This window comes from Pollachius pollachius (genome assembly GCF_949987615.1).
Source record: "Pollachius pollachius genome assembly, chromosome: 17".
Taxonomy (NCBI): Eukaryota; Metazoa; Chordata; class Actinopteri; order Gadiformes; family Gadidae; genus Pollachius; species Pollachius pollachius.
The window spans coordinates 17,714,203-17,729,620 of NC_136950.1; the positions used below are offsets into that span (position 1 = coordinate 17,714,203).

The window sequence follows — 15,418 nt, forward strand, 5'->3', positions numbered from 1 at the left end:
CCCAAGCAACTCCAGAAAACGCAGGGCTCCAAAGTAAAAGTCACGCCGCGGCCCGCTTAGCAAACAACCAATCAAATAAACCCAAACCCTTCTCCCCGTGTTCGACTGCATTGTGGAACCTGGAAATCATCGCCACGTAAACGCTTTAACTCTAGAGTGCTGGACGTAGACGCAGGTATGGGTATACCTGTATGGGTCATGTATGGGTCTTCCATCATGTATGGGCCATGTATGGTAATACACTGAACAAAGTAGGAAGGGGAGGTTCAACGGTTGAGGTACATCTTTTGGTTGAGTCTTTGGTCTCGTTACCATGGAAACAGGCTGGATTATTGATAGATGTAATTAACAGTGGATGAATGTAATATTGATGTAATATTGAACAGATTTTCTTTTTCATTGGAGTTGTTAAAATTCAATCTACAATAAGAGACAATCTGATACATTGTTATATTAATAATAATGGTCTGTGAAACCATTTTCGACTGAAATCATTTAAATGTATTTTTGATGATCAGGCTCAACTGCAAGCGATGACCAGAAATATTCACATTTAGATAAAAAGTTTAGATCAAAAGGCCACAAAATAAAAAACTGTAAAAGGTAACACCACAGTGGTATGCTAGGTTAGCCGTCAACTGATTCTAAAAGTTTGGGCGGTTTCCCTTCAACCCAACTCTATCCTGTCACATAATTATTAAAGTACGCTAATCATGAGCTTAATGAGGGCAGGAAGGCATCATAGGATACAAAGCGAAAGATAGGTCACCTATCAGATCAACCAAGAGGAATCAACCGCACAGAGCCAGCACACACACACACACACACACACACACACACACACACACACACACACACACACACACACACACACACACACACACACACACACACACACACACACACACACACACACACACACACACACACACACACACACACACACACACACACACACACACACACACACACACACACACACACAAATCAAGGAATCTCAGGTATAACCAGCAGGGGGTGTGCACATCCACAACGTCCGGTCGCGTTGCGTTAGTACCGCATGGCAAATGAGAAACTATGTGCAGGGACCACTTTGTGCAAACTCTAGTCAAGAACGAAATGGCAGGAAACCACATTTTTTCATAAATCAACTCAAATAGGACTGCAGGGAGGGATAATTAGAGACCTTGCTCTTCACCAAGGCATTTATCCTCAGTAACTCAATCTGCACCCACCAGATGTAAACACAAGCGTGGTGTTGTGAAGGCCATCTCATTTGAACGCAGGACGGAGAGACGCCACTGACACCCACTTTGTAACATTCATAACGTTAAGATGTCAGCCACTGCATTTGCAAGGGCTTTCGTTAGTGGGGCCAGAGGGTGGGTCACCATCGTGTTAATATTTTTTGAGATCTTTGAGATGACCACTTAAAAATATTCTATGCATGGTTGTGCTAGCTAGATCTAGCCGTTACGTCCAAATCATAATTGCTTGTTCTAACTGCTATGTGCGATCTTGATAGCTAGTTTTAGCTGGTACGGACTGTGGTTTAGGCGAGTTATAGTTTGTACACAAGGTCTTTTTAACTGGTACATAGGATCAAAATTGTTAGTTTTAGCTACGTATTATCGTAATAGCTAGTTTACGCTACATATGATCGTAATAGCTACTTTTAATGGTACGTATGATTTAATAGCTAGTTTTACCTAGGTTTGATCACAATAGTCTAAGCTAGTCCGTATGATCGTAATAGCTAGTTTTAGCAATGTATGATTGTAATAGCTAGTTCTATCTAGGTTTGATCGGTACGTATGATCGTAATAACTACTTTTAGCTACATATTATGGTAATAGCTAGTTCGTACGGTACGTTCTACGGCTTTTTAAGCTAGTTATGGCCGTGAAATACAGCATAGTAACTTGACACCACTGCAATGTAGCTACACCTAGCGTAGATAAGCTCCCGGAAAGCGCAATTCATTGAAATATAACAGCCCCCCTCCCCTCCCCTCCCGGTGCAAGAACTGTCCAAAGTAAAAAAAAAAAAAAAAAAAAAGGAAACTAATCGAGAGAAACAAATCAGATGATTATAGGAAAGCCGTTTGCTGCGGTCGCAAAAGAAGTCCCACGCTCATTGTTTTTGAAAATATAGATCATATAGAAGTCTACCGCGGGTACCGATGAGGTCACCAGTGGCCTCTCCTCCAGCCATCGTCCCCAGAGCCGGTCGTCGTAGCAACAGGACCCGGGTCCCCAGCGGGTCCAGATGAGAGACCAGGTCAACTAGTCCATAATAATCCCCCTTCGGTCGCTATTGAAACAGAGAGGTTGGACCGAGCGGGCAGCGGACGGATCTCCGGTCTCTGCTGGTCCCGGTCTCTGCTGGTCCCCGGGGGGGTCTCAGAACTGGTCGGGGTCCATGAAGACGTCCTTCCCCAGTCCGGTGGGCTCCACCTCGGCGTAGGCTGGACGGCCCGACCGGCGGTAGAACTTCATCGCTGGCCAGCGCCGTGGACGCCTCTGGAAGGACGGACACACACACCCACACACACATTCACATTCAGGGCTTTCAGCAGACACTTCTATCCAAAGAGACTTACAATAAGTACGTTTTTCAGAAGAAGGAGAAAAAACGATACATCTCTGTCGGTACAGTGACGATGTTCATAGAACCAAGTGCCAAGCTAGATAAGATGCTACACAATGCTAAGTACTATTTTTAAGTGCAAGGACATACAACATACAATAAGTGAGTAAGCGGGAGTGGGGGGGGGGGGGATATGCAGAGTCTAGGTGAACAAGTGAGTCTTCACACACCTGATACTAACTAGGGAAAGAGGATTGTGTTTGTGTGTGTGTTTGTGTTTTTTTGCGTGTGTCTGCCTTTGTGTGCGTGTGTCTGACTGTGTGTGTCTGTGTGTGTATGTCTGCCTGTCTGTGTGTGTGTGTGTGAGGGAGACGAAGACGAGGGTGGTGTCTGACCTCGATGAAGAACAGCCCGGTGGGGGAGGTGGGGTGGTGGTAGACGTACATGCTGAGCACCAGCCCCGCCACCAGGACCACCATCACCACGACGACCGCCAGGATCAGCCCTGTGTGGAGGGGGCGGGTCCCAGCAGAGACCCGGGGGGCCGCTCCGTCAGCAGGGGCCGCTACACACACACACACACACACACACACACAAGCAGATACACACACACACACACACACAGGCAACACAAAAACACATATACAGACACACACACAGATACACACACACAGATACACAAAGGCAGATACACACGCACACACACAGGAAGACACACACAGATACACATACACACAGGCAGAGACACACACCCACAGTTAGGAAGGCGGTGGCACACCTGTCTTCATATTTCTAGTGTAGTGCCTCTACCGGCCACTAGGGGCCACTCCTAACCCAGGGACAACTGCTTCTCGGTCTGGACGTTCGTCATCTAAACTCATTGCAGCAGTCCCTTATACCGCGGATTATATGAACGTGTTATAAGAGGGAACATGGAGGCTGTTAAGAAAACAGCCCCCAGGTGTACCTGATCACAGACATGTCTCCGTAATGAGAAGATGTTGCTGCTGGTTCAGAGCAGGAGCCTAATGGCTCCCGCTCTGAAACATCTTCAGAAACTTCTTCTCATTACGGTGGTCTGGGGGGAGGGTCGGTGTTCATCTCGGAGCTCCACTCGACAGACGATAGCTCGTTGCGTGGCTGCAAGCCAGGCAGGAAGTCAGATGGCCGTTATTGAAAAGCCGTTACACAGTAGTCCGGTTTAACTGGTCTGTTTTCACCTCAGTCCTCACAGACACCGTGAGACAGATGGCCTCTTCGGTCAGCTGATGGTCAGCTGACCTGCTCTCTTTACGACCGGGAGATTATCATCACAGGCAGCAAGCTTCGAACTGTTGGTCACCTGCACATTGCTCAGGGGTTTCTTAAGCTCCCTCATATTTATCTGGCTGAGCTCTCCGTCTGACAGGACCGCTGCCAACTGACTCCCTGCCCGTCTCCTCCTCCTCCTCTCCTCCCCCTCTCTCCTACTCTCTCTTCCTCCTCTCCCCTCTTCTCCTCCCCACAACCTAGCTCTCCTCTTCCTCTCCTCTCATCTCCTCTCCTCTCTCTTCCTCTTCTCCTCCTCTCTCCCTCCCCACATCTTCCCTCCTCTCCTCTCCCCTCCTCTCATCTTCCTTCCTCATCCCCCTCCTCTCCCTTCCTCTTCTCCCAATCTCTCCCCTCCTCCTCCTCCTCTGCTCCTGGTAGTTTGGCTCCAGGAGGCTTATTAATCTGTCCCCCCCCCCGGTTCTATTGGGGGGGGGGTTCTGGTTCTGGTTCTGGTTCTAGGTGCGGACAGCCGACATCTAGTGCCCCCCCTCCCCCCTCTAGTTCTATGATCCATCCCCCTGGGTTTTGTATGCACACAGCATTTGCAAACAAAACAATGTAGAGGCGGCTTGTACCCACATTTACATAAAATACATTTAAACCGTGCGAGAAACGCTTTCCAATCTCTGCTGGGTTTGAGCCAAGCAGCGAAATGGAAATACAGTCCGCCTAACGCCTTCTCTCAACCGGGGAGCCTCTTTAAGTGGTCGGTGTCATGAATCCTCTCAGAGTGGACTGAAGATTTTCATCATCCTGTTTAATTTGCCAATCACTCCACCTGCTCCTGATTGGCTGCCCAGCAGATATAACGACCAATCATCTTGTTCTCTGACAGATTGGCTGTTTGAATTTGACTGAATGGAGGGTCTGGGACTATAGGGGGCTGGTGGGGGGGGGGGGGGGGGGGGGTATGAAACCTTTGGGGCTCAGATCCCAAAATCTAAAATACTACGACACTTAAACTTAATGGACCGCTGAGACCCTGAGTGAATGAGAACAGCGACCGGGTAATCCACCACCGCAGGGAATCCATGTCCCAGGTGTTGTCAGCTCATAGAGTCGTTGAAATAGTGCACCCTCTAAATACTGGCGTGTAAGTTTGATTCTCTAGAGTTCATATTATACACACTGTAGACATAGATATATCTATATCCATATCTACATATCTCTTTATTCACACCTTGACGACACCCTGGGTTTGAAAGGGAACCATGGGACGTTGTCGAGATGATGCTGGTATGCAGCAGTGGTTTCCATGGAAACGCTGGAGTGACATGTTGGCGGTCAGGCAATCTGCTTTAACATCTCCCCTCCCTCCCCCACGTGTAGAGATCTTCGGGGAAACGTCTGCCCAAAAATGGGCATATGAACAGTCCCTTTCCCCAGCTGTCACTCACGGTGCCTCACGCAACATCCAAACCCAAACAAGCGATATGTATATTGATATCTGAAGTTACCGGGTAATGTGTTCCCTGACCGCCCGTCCTCTGGGTCTTTGAGGTGGACCGCAATCTTGGTGTCATCTGGGTAGAGAGAGCGAGGGAGAGATAGAGAGAGAGAGCGAAAGCATAAGACCAAGAGCGAAAACAAAAGCGATTTACATCAATTAATTATGGAGTTGAGCTGATGCATGTGGAACCTTGTTCCACATGCATAATTCACCAGAGAGCCGTCAGGGACTGACGCCAGCTGAAAGAATCCAGCCTTTTTCAGAGAGACCTTCACAACCTTTCAGAACCTTGAGAACCCAAGGTCCCGGGTGACCCACCCACACATCAGGGTCACCCCGGACCAGAACCGGAGTCCTCACAGTCCACAAGCAAGTGGAACAGCCAGCAGCCGCCGGGCAGCTGGTTATGTAAGCATGGAGCAGAGGTTCAGGAATGTGTTCCAACACTACTGCTGAGGTTCCGGGCGGATGGAGAACATCTGGAGCTTTAGGGATCAGGGGAATGACTCGGTGTCACATGGTCTGTGGAACACCATTCCTCAGATCTTTGACGTTCACACACCTCCATTCCTAAGGAGCCCCTCTCTCTCCCAATATCTCTCTCCCTCCCACCCTTCCGCTCTCTCTTTCTCCCTCTCTCTTTCCCAATCTTTTCCCTTCCTCTCTCCAAATCTCTTGCCCTCCCTCTCTCTCTTTCTCCCTCTCTCCCAATCTTCTGACCACCATCTCTCTCTTTCTCCCTCTCTTCCCCAATCTTTACCTCCCATTCTTTCCCTCACACTCTCCCTCTCTCCCAATCTCTCACCCTCCCTCTCTCTCACTTTCTATCTGTCCCTCTCTTTCTCCCCCAAATCTCTGTCTCTCTGTCTCTGTCTCTGTCTCTGTCTCTCTCTCACTCTCTCTCTCTCTCTCTCTCCCTGAACTTCACCAAACTCTTTGATGTCGCCCACGTTGCGTCACTATTCACTCTACGTTCCTCCCTATCTGGTCTGGAAACACGGAGCCGGCCCACCAGAGACTGAGAGCAACAGGAGGGATCCTCAGAGCAGAACGTCCTGCACCTTCATCATCATCCTCACACCGAGGTGGTGATGAAGGCAGCGGCTGTGGAAACATCTGCTTCTGTCATCACAACAAAGAGCTCTCCTCAGAACACGTGGTGTGTGGATACGGGGAGCGCTCAGACACACAGCCGTTCAGAGACATGGAGGGGAGGATGTGTACAACTTACCTGAGAGAGAAGAACGCGTTGACCTTGAGTCAGACACACCCCACCCTCATGTCTGAGCGCCACTTTATTCCAGCGTCACCTAGCAACCATACTACTGGTGAGGGAACCTTCTAGATCCTATGGAAACCATGACAACATGGTGGCTATGTGAATAAGGTTGACATAATAGAGTACCCCTGAATGGAATGAAGCTCCCAGCCCGCCTTCTGGTCTCTCTTGTGTGGCAGTGTGCGTGGACGGCGCTACACAGAGCCAGGGAGAAGTATGGGGGGAGGAGAGGAGGTGAGCAGCTGCCTCCACCTCTCCTCTCTCCCCGCAGAGCGGAGAGGGAGGAGGTGAGGAGGAGGGGGGGGAGTAAAGCGATGAAGATGGACGATAAGGAGGCGATAAAGAGAGCAAGATGGACGACGGGCAGGGGACGGTATCTCAGTCCAAAGGACAGAGATGCTTTCTGCTCGCTCAGCAGACACGGCCTGTCGCCGTCGGAGACCGCCAGCAGGTAACCAAGGTTACGCTGCAGGTAGTTCTGAGTCTGAGGTTCCAGTGTTCAGTATGGCATCGACCTCTGACCTCTAGATGTATATGAATATTCATGTGACATACAGTACAAATATGAATATACATATTACTTATATATACCGTATGAATATACAGTATAAATATATCTATCACAAACAGTGTACAATATTATATATTCCATACAGTACATATAAATGTATACTAGCACCCTGTACCGACATAGGGATATTCACTATTCACTATGCCAGTAGAAGCCGTTTGTTGCTACACATGCACGTGTATACACACTAACACTTACACGTGCGCGCACACACACACACACACACACCCTCATATCGACACAATTAGGAGATTATTGGGTGGAAAACATGGTGGCGGAGGTCCAACCTCAGGGTGATAGCCGGTTTAAACTGTGGCTGTGGCTCGTTTCACGGGTCAGGAAGTCGCTCAATCCTTCCTAAATCTCCGTTCTAAGCAGTAGTTCTTGTGGACCGCACCTAGAATGCCATCTTTCATGCGTGGAGAATGAGGCCAGCGCTGAAGCTGACTTCCTGTAAGCCGTCCTCACCAGGAAGTGAAGAAGAGCCTTCTAATCAAATAAAGACGCTGTGAGAGTCTCGGGGGTTAGGGTTTTCATTTAAGGGATTAAGATTAAGGGTTGAGGCCAGAGGGTATAAGATTTAGGGTTCAGGGATTAAGATTAAGGGTTTAGGGTGAAAGATTTAGGGTTCAGGGTCCAGGGTTCAGGGTTTAAGATTCAGGATTATTATTATTATTTATTTATTTTAGTTTAGTGTCTAACGTTGAGGGTTGAGGGTTGAGTCTGTTGGTAAGATGTGGCAGATGTGTTTTGGAGGATGAATGGAGGAGGAGCTACTCGGGAGGAGACGGTGATTCTTATTGGTCGTGAGGATGTTGCCATCGAGGCACATCTGGAGAGGGTTACCTCAACCAGGAAACGCATGCTTGCAGAAAACACACGTGTCACTTCCTGTCTGAACACACCAGCTGTGTTGTCTTGATGTTGTTATTTGTGTGTAGTGTGTAGTAAAGTTGTGTACCTTCAGTAGGGACACTAGTGGGTGTGTCTGCAGTGTGTAGTATTGTTGTGTACCTTCGTTTGGGCCAGAAGTGGGTGTGTGTGTGGCGTGTAGTATAGTTGTGTACCTTCGGTTGGGCCAGAAGTGGGTGTGTGTGTGGCGTGTAGTATAGTTGTGTACCTTCGGTTGGGACACTGGTGACTGTGTGTGTGGTGTGTAGTATAGTTGTGTACCTTCGGTTGGGACACAGGTGGCTGTGTGTGCGGTGTGTAGTATAGTTGTGTACCTTCGGTTGGGACACTGGTGGGTGTGTGTGTGGAGGACCGGACGCCCGGGCCAGCGTCGGTCTCTTGGCTCCGGGACGTTGTCCTGACGACGGTCGTCGTGGTGACCACGGGCCGTGGCGTGGTGAGGATGATGTCACAGCTTTTATCCTTGGTCTGAGAAAAAACACACACACACACACACACACACGTCGTTAAGGAGCTACAGGTATGCTGATGGACGTTGGGAATCGAACCCAGAACCTCCATCACCTGGCGAGGACCTCACCTCGTCAGGACAGCTGTTGTCCACCCAGTCCTGCCGATGGCGGTCGAAACCACTGGAACACCTGGAGAACATTCAAAACACAACTTTATTCACACACACATCACTGTACAGTACACACACCTGGTTCTGTCTCAGACCAGTACACTCTGTGGGGGGTGGACCAGTACACTCTGTGGGGGGGTGGACCAGTACACTCTGTGGGGCGGTGGACCAGTACACTCTGTGGGGGGGTGGACCAGTACACTCTGTGGGGGGGGTGGGTGGACCAGTACGATCTGGCGTGGTGGACCAGTACACTTTGTGGGGGGGTGGACCAGTACACTCTGTGTGTGTGTGTGTGGGGGTGGGGGGGTAGGACCAGTGCTTACCGGTGCAGCCGGTGACACCAGGTGCAGTTGAAGTTGATCTGGGTGGAGATGCAGCTGGAGCAGTTGGTGAACTGAAGACAGGCTGGAGAGGAGAGGAGACACCGGGTCAGGACCACAGCTAACGCACACACAGAGCTAACTACACTAACGTACTAACTACACCACTGCAGTAGTAGGGAGTACTATGACGAGTTGTCACTGGGCAGGGGTGAGTAACACAGTTCAGTATTCGTAGTAGTATTAGCAGCAGTATGAGGAGGTCTTACTGGGCAGGGGGGTGATCTCCACAGCGGTGGAGTTGGAGATCTTGGTCTTCATGAGCTCAACACGGTGATACTCATAGATGGTCCTCCTACGAACATCTGAAGGAGAGGAGAGGAGAGAGGAGAGGAGAGAGGAGAGGAGAGGAGGAGGAGAGAGGAGAGGAGGAGATAAGGAGGGGAAAGAATGAGAGGAGAGGCGTGGAGGAAGGTGGAGAGGAGAGGAGAAAAGGATGAGAGCAGAGGATGATTAATATGACATAACTGTTTCTCATAGCTTCTCGTCACTTATGATCCCTAATAAAGTCCAGAAGACCATTTCAATATCTCCTCTCTCTCGCCGTGTCTAGACACTCAATGATGTGAACTTGTGAGCGTGGGCGTTCTGAGCTGGCTCCGTGAAGGCATTTCAGTCCATCTTCACATTACACTTTCTAAAACACTTTCCATGCACGTCTGCATGACCACTGAGCTGGAAAATATAAGTGTCGGCTCATCAGGAAGATACACTCTCAGCACAACACTCCCCTCCACACAGCAGACACAGCCTATAGCCAGCAGGTAACCAAGGATACGCTGCAGGTAGTTCTGAGGTTCCGGTGTTCAGTTCGGCATCCCTGACCTCTAGATATATATATATATTTATGACATACTAAAGCAACGAAGTCCCTGTGCACAGCCTTTCGATCCTCGGTGCTGGTGATGTGCAGTCCACAATGGTATATAAAGTCAAAGAAGTGTAAAATCACCGCACAGTGGTATACGCTGATGAGAAGGGGAACCTGATGAAGCAACAGCGAAACGCGCCGTTCACAAAACAAATCAGCATATCAGCGTATACCAGTGTGCGGTGATTTTACACTTCTTTGAATTTATATGACATACTTTACATATAAATGTATATAAAATGCACCGCACTGACTCTGGGCTATATATAGTGTATATAAATGTATAAAATACACTCTACTGACAATGGGATAATCAGAAAGGGATAATAAGACAAAGTTCAGTGATTTTAAAAACATCAAAACAAAATGTATGTTGAAGACAAACGTCCATTCGGTTCTTCCAATGTTTAAATGTAATCTTTGTTTATACATGCATTTTATTTCTGTGATTTTAGGTTGCCTTTTGAATATCTGGCCGGGGACAATGGATGTAAACTAGCCTCTTAGGCTAACTGTGGCAAACTTACAGTTACCAATAAATAAATAAAATAAACAAATAAATCAGAAACATACATATATGATGAATATATATATACAGGTGTATTACATGCAGTATAAATGTACTGCATGCAATGTAACAAATGTACATGCGTCCACGTGTGCATGCATAGACGCACACGCCAGCCCAGTTAGGCTGGGAGGATTGGGAGGAGTCCATCCGAGTGTGCGTGTCTTGGGTCTCTGTGGAAAACGGGTCTAAAAGGAGCTGCTTTTGAGTCACGCACAACTTGTTGGAGTCGGAGTTGAACAACAGGAAGTGGTTTGTGTGTTGGTTTTTGAAAACACGCTGACAACACCTGTCTTTACACGGGAGGTACAACTTGTCCCCTTATACACGCACCATGACCACACACACACACACACACACACACAGACACACACACACGCACACACACACACACACACACACACACACACACACACACACACAGTGGCATAGACAGTGATTTTATGGAGGGTGTAACCCCATTCCCAAAGGGGAGAAGGGATGAGGGAGGAGTGGGGAGGAGTAGTGAGGGAGTAGAGAGAGGGAGTGATGAGCGAGGTGGGAGGAGTAGTGAGGTGTGAGGAGAAGGGAGGGAGGTGGGGGGGAGGGTGAAAGAGGAGGGGGCAGTGAGCGGAGGTGGGATGGGAGGGTACAGGGAGCCGGGTCCTGCTGTGTGTTTGGGTCGTTAGGCTAATTGGCAGCAGAAGGTTGAGGGGCGTCGCCCCATTTCAAACCAGACGTTCACAGCAGACACAGCTGTGTATGAACTGGTACTGGTAGTACTGGTATGCATTATGTATTGTGGTCCCGCCCTGGGCAGCTCCACTACAGACCAGACACTCCTGGCACTATGGATCATAATGATAGTAAATGAATAGCAGGCCTACTTATGTTTAACTAACGTAAGGATTATGGACAGATTACTGAATAAATCACCTTTAGTAGCTACTGGGGAGAGGTTCCTAGTACCATGTCCTACTGCAGAGAGAGGTTAGAACCTAGAACAACGTCCTACTATACTGCAGAGAGAGGTTAGAACATAGAACCATATACTGTAGAGAGGTTAGAACCTAGAATGTGTCCTACTGTACACTGGGTCTAGAGCCTAGAACCCTGTACTGGCGGTCTAGAACCCTTCCCTAGCGGTCTAGAACCTAGAACCCTTCCCTAGAGGTCTAGAACCTAGAACCCTGTCCTAGAGGTCTAGAACCTAGAACCCTGTCCTAGAGGTCTAGAACCCTGTCCTAGCGGTCTAGAACCTAGAACCCTGTCCTAGAGGTCTAGAACCCTATCCTAGAGGTCTAGAACCCTGTCCTAGCGGTCTAGAACCCTGTCCTAGTGGTCTAGAACCCTGTCCTAGAGGTCTAGAACCCTGTCCTAGCGGTCTAGAACCTATATTGTTGTGGCTTTCTCTGGGCATCAGGAGCGATTGACGGACAGCTGATTCGGGATGCTAATGTTGACCTTCCCCTCAGACGGGAAAGAGTGAGGAGGGGAGGGAGGGAGGGAGGGAGGAAGGGAGGGAGGGAGGGAGGAAGGGAGGGAGGAAGGGAGGAAGGGAGGGAGGAAGGGAGGGAGTGTTTGAACGGGTAAAGATCACCTCCCCTCTGTCCACAACAAACAGCCGGGCGGCCCGCTGTGTGTTCCTTTGGTTATGTCCGCGTCCAGCGTGTCCGCCGCTCAATAAACACTCTGAGGTCGAGACGGACCTGGGTCTCAACCCCCAGCCCTGCTAATTGGCTCCTCTGAGGTTTACCCTTAACTTAAAAGGGAGGATCAGCAGAGCTGAGAGGTCTACAGTTCCACTCCCCGGCCCCGAGGTGCTTCAGATGTGATGAATTACTGCTCAACGATAGCGAGAGCGACAGATAAACACTTGGCTCATTCCACCTGAGGATCGACGGCCAACAGGACGGGGAATAAATCATATTGAGCAGCGAACGATAAACCAGGGAGGACCATGGGGAGAGAGGGAGAGAGAGGGCTAGAGGGGGAGAGGGAGAGAGGGAGAGAGGGTGGGAGAGAGAGGGGAGAGAGGGGGAGAGAGTGGGAGAGAGAGGGGGGAGGAGAGGGAACTAAGTGAGGTGGAGGAGGTAATGGGGTGGAGGAGAGGTGGAGGGACGTTGTAGCGGCAGACTCACTGGGGATCTGCTGGACGTGGTCGAGGACCACGAAGGCGTCAGACAGACCCACCTTCACCGGGTGGTTCACCGAGCTGATCTGAGACACGTCCATCGGGACCTGGGGGAGAGACGGACGTCAGCACACACCTGGTGGACACACCTGGTGGACACACCTGTAATATAACACACCTGTACTATAACACACCTGTACTATAACACACCTGTACTATAACACACCTGGTGGACACACCTGTAATATAACACACCTGTACCATAACACACCTGGTGGACACACCTGTAATATAACACACCTGGGGGACACGCCTGTACTATAACACACCTGTAGTATAACACACCTGTACTATAACACACCTGTACTATAACACACCTGGTGGACACACCTGTACTATAACACACCTGTACTATAACATATCTGTACTATACTATCTATTTATAACCCACCTGTCACTTCTGTCGATTAGACCTGTAATTTACATCTGTCCGTCATGCATCGTAATGTTTTACCGTACTGCTGTCATAATATAACAGTGTCCATGTCTGTTTCCACACAACTTAAGTTGTAAACATAATTTATCTTCTTAACCAGCAGCTAAGCTCACATCTGGTCTTAGGTGTGACGAGGGACCACTAACTCATGCTGACGTGCCTACGTGCAAGGCAGCACAATCTAGCTCCCTGCTTTACTGGAAATGTACTCTGTACATCGTTTCAATTGTAGCTCTGGACTATAATGTGTACTATATGTAATGATATCTTTACATAACTACTATTGATGCCTCCTGCTCCCACATATACATCCACGGCGTACATTTACACGAACAACACTCGTACACTCCTAAAGGGTACGTTGATGTTCCTCTGGGCTGACACCTAAGGCGCCTGGCGCTGGGCTCGAGACGACCTCTGACCTCTCGGTAGGCGAAGACGATCCGGCCGTCGCGGTGCAGAGAGGCCTGGAAGGTGAAGCTTCCCAGGTGGTCCAGGTCCTGCAGCCGCACGTGGTCCCACTGCACCACCAGGGCCGTGCCTGGACCCCCGGGACCACACAAGCCGTCAGTGCACCACACACACATAGAGCCACACGCACACACATAGAGACACACACACACACAGACATAGAGACACACAGACATAGAGACACACACACACATAGAGACACACACACACACACACACACACACAAACACACACACACAACACACATACAGACACTAACACACACACATTCACACACAAGCAACACACATACAAACACACACACACAGAGCCAAACACACATAGAGACAGACAGACACACACACACACACAAACACATACACACACACAACACACATACAGACACTAACACACACATACACACACAAGCAACACACATACAAACACACACACACGAACACACACACAAAGCCAAACAAACACACACACACACACACACACACACACACACACTCTGTTCTGACAACGTAGAACCAAACAAACACATACACACACACACACACACAAACTGGTGTTGAAGAACAAAACACTGTGGTTTTAACACATACACCGAAACATACACACACACTCTCTGTTCTTAACACATAGAGCCACACACACACACACACATACACACACACTCACACTCAAACTCTGGTGTCACTACAAAGACCAAAAAACACACACACACACGCACACACACACACACACACACTCTACCACAAAGACTCAAACACACTCCCTGGTCTTTTGAACCAGAACAGAACCAAACACAACCACGTCTCCCCCCAGCCGCGGAGCTGTGCGGTCCGTGCCTCATGTTCCAGACAACGATGGCGGTGTTGCCGTCCTGTTTGAATTAATGAGGACCTCACAGGGGACCTGATGGGTGTGATGTCCCTGGTCCCGTCTGTGACTGGCTGGTGCTGCGGGCTCATAAAGCTTTGTCCTTACCACCGATCAATAGCTCAGATGGAGCTCAGACCAGGCCACAGGGAGGGGCAAACTACAGTACACAACAATACACAGCATTACACTTTGCACTGTGGTGCTGTCTACTGAAGACTCTGTGGCTGTAGGACTTACAACTCTCTCTGGCTGCAGTACTGTCTACAAAAGAGCTTTATTTGCGTGGAAAATAACCTTGACATTGTCTCTATCCCTCTCTTTCTTTTTAAACAACTTCCCATCTCTCTCTCTCTCTCTCTCTTTTCCCCAATTTTTACCTCCCATTCTTTCCCTCACACTCTCCCTCTCTCTCACTTTCTATCTGTCCCTCTCTTTCTCCCCCAAATCTCTGTCTCTCTGTCTCTGTCTCTCTCTCTCTCTCTCTCTCTCTCTTTATTCTAAACAAATTATGTTGTACTCTCTTTATCCAGGAAGCTATCTACTTTCATTAAAAACAGAAGACAAGACAGCTTGGATCTGTGGTTTATTCAAAATTACTTTAATATATAACTATCTCTAATATATTACTATACTATATAACTATTTATACCATATTACTTTACAATACAACTTTATAATACAACTTTAAACCACATAACTTTATACTATATAATGTTCCCATTTACTATAAAAGGTTGCAATATAACTTTAAACCAAATACATTTATACTATTAAACTACTTTCTTAAACTGACTTACCGTTGTCAGTATAGATGACGGTGGAGTTCCGCGAGACACTGGGGTCAAAGTTCGCCATGAGGGGAGCGATGTACTGGGTAGCCGTGAGCATCCGGTGGACCACATCACCGGTGTAGAT

The 15,418-nt window shown here is 48.7% G+C and overlaps 1 protein-coding gene across 1 annotated transcript; it reads right to left on the reverse strand.

Moving 5' to 3' along the window:
• Positions 1-2,021: 2,021 nt before the first annotated feature.
• plxdc2b (plexin domain containing 2b) lies at positions 2,022-15,418 on the reverse strand. The gene is made up of 10 exons (XM_079754500.1): positions 15,301-15,418; positions 13,588-13,706; positions 12,677-12,776; positions 9,327-9,422; positions 9,061-9,142; positions 8,693-8,753; positions 8,427-8,580; positions 5,358-5,423; positions 2,985-3,154; positions 2,022-2,522 (listed from the first exon to the last, which is right to left on the reverse strand). Exons 1-10 carry the CDS (start codon positions 15,389-15,391, stop codon positions 2,403-2,405), a joined length of 1,059 nt encoding a protein of 352 aa, XP_079610626.1. The 5' UTR covers positions 15,392-15,418; the 3' UTR covers positions 2,022-2,402.

Coding starts and splice junctions, on each gene's coding strand:
- plxdc2b (XM_079754500.1), bottom strand. CDS start 15,391: ATGCTCACGGCTACCCAGTACATCGCTCCCCTCATGGCGAACTTTGAC. Junction 9,143..9,326: donor GGAGATCACCCCCCTGCCCA/GTAAGACCTCCT, acceptor TCTCCTCTCCAG/CCTGTCTTCAGTTCACCAAC. Junction 2,523..2,984: donor CCGGGCTGTTCTTCATCGAG/GTCAGACACCAC, acceptor CCGTCCTTCCAG/AGGCGTCCACGGCGCTGGCC.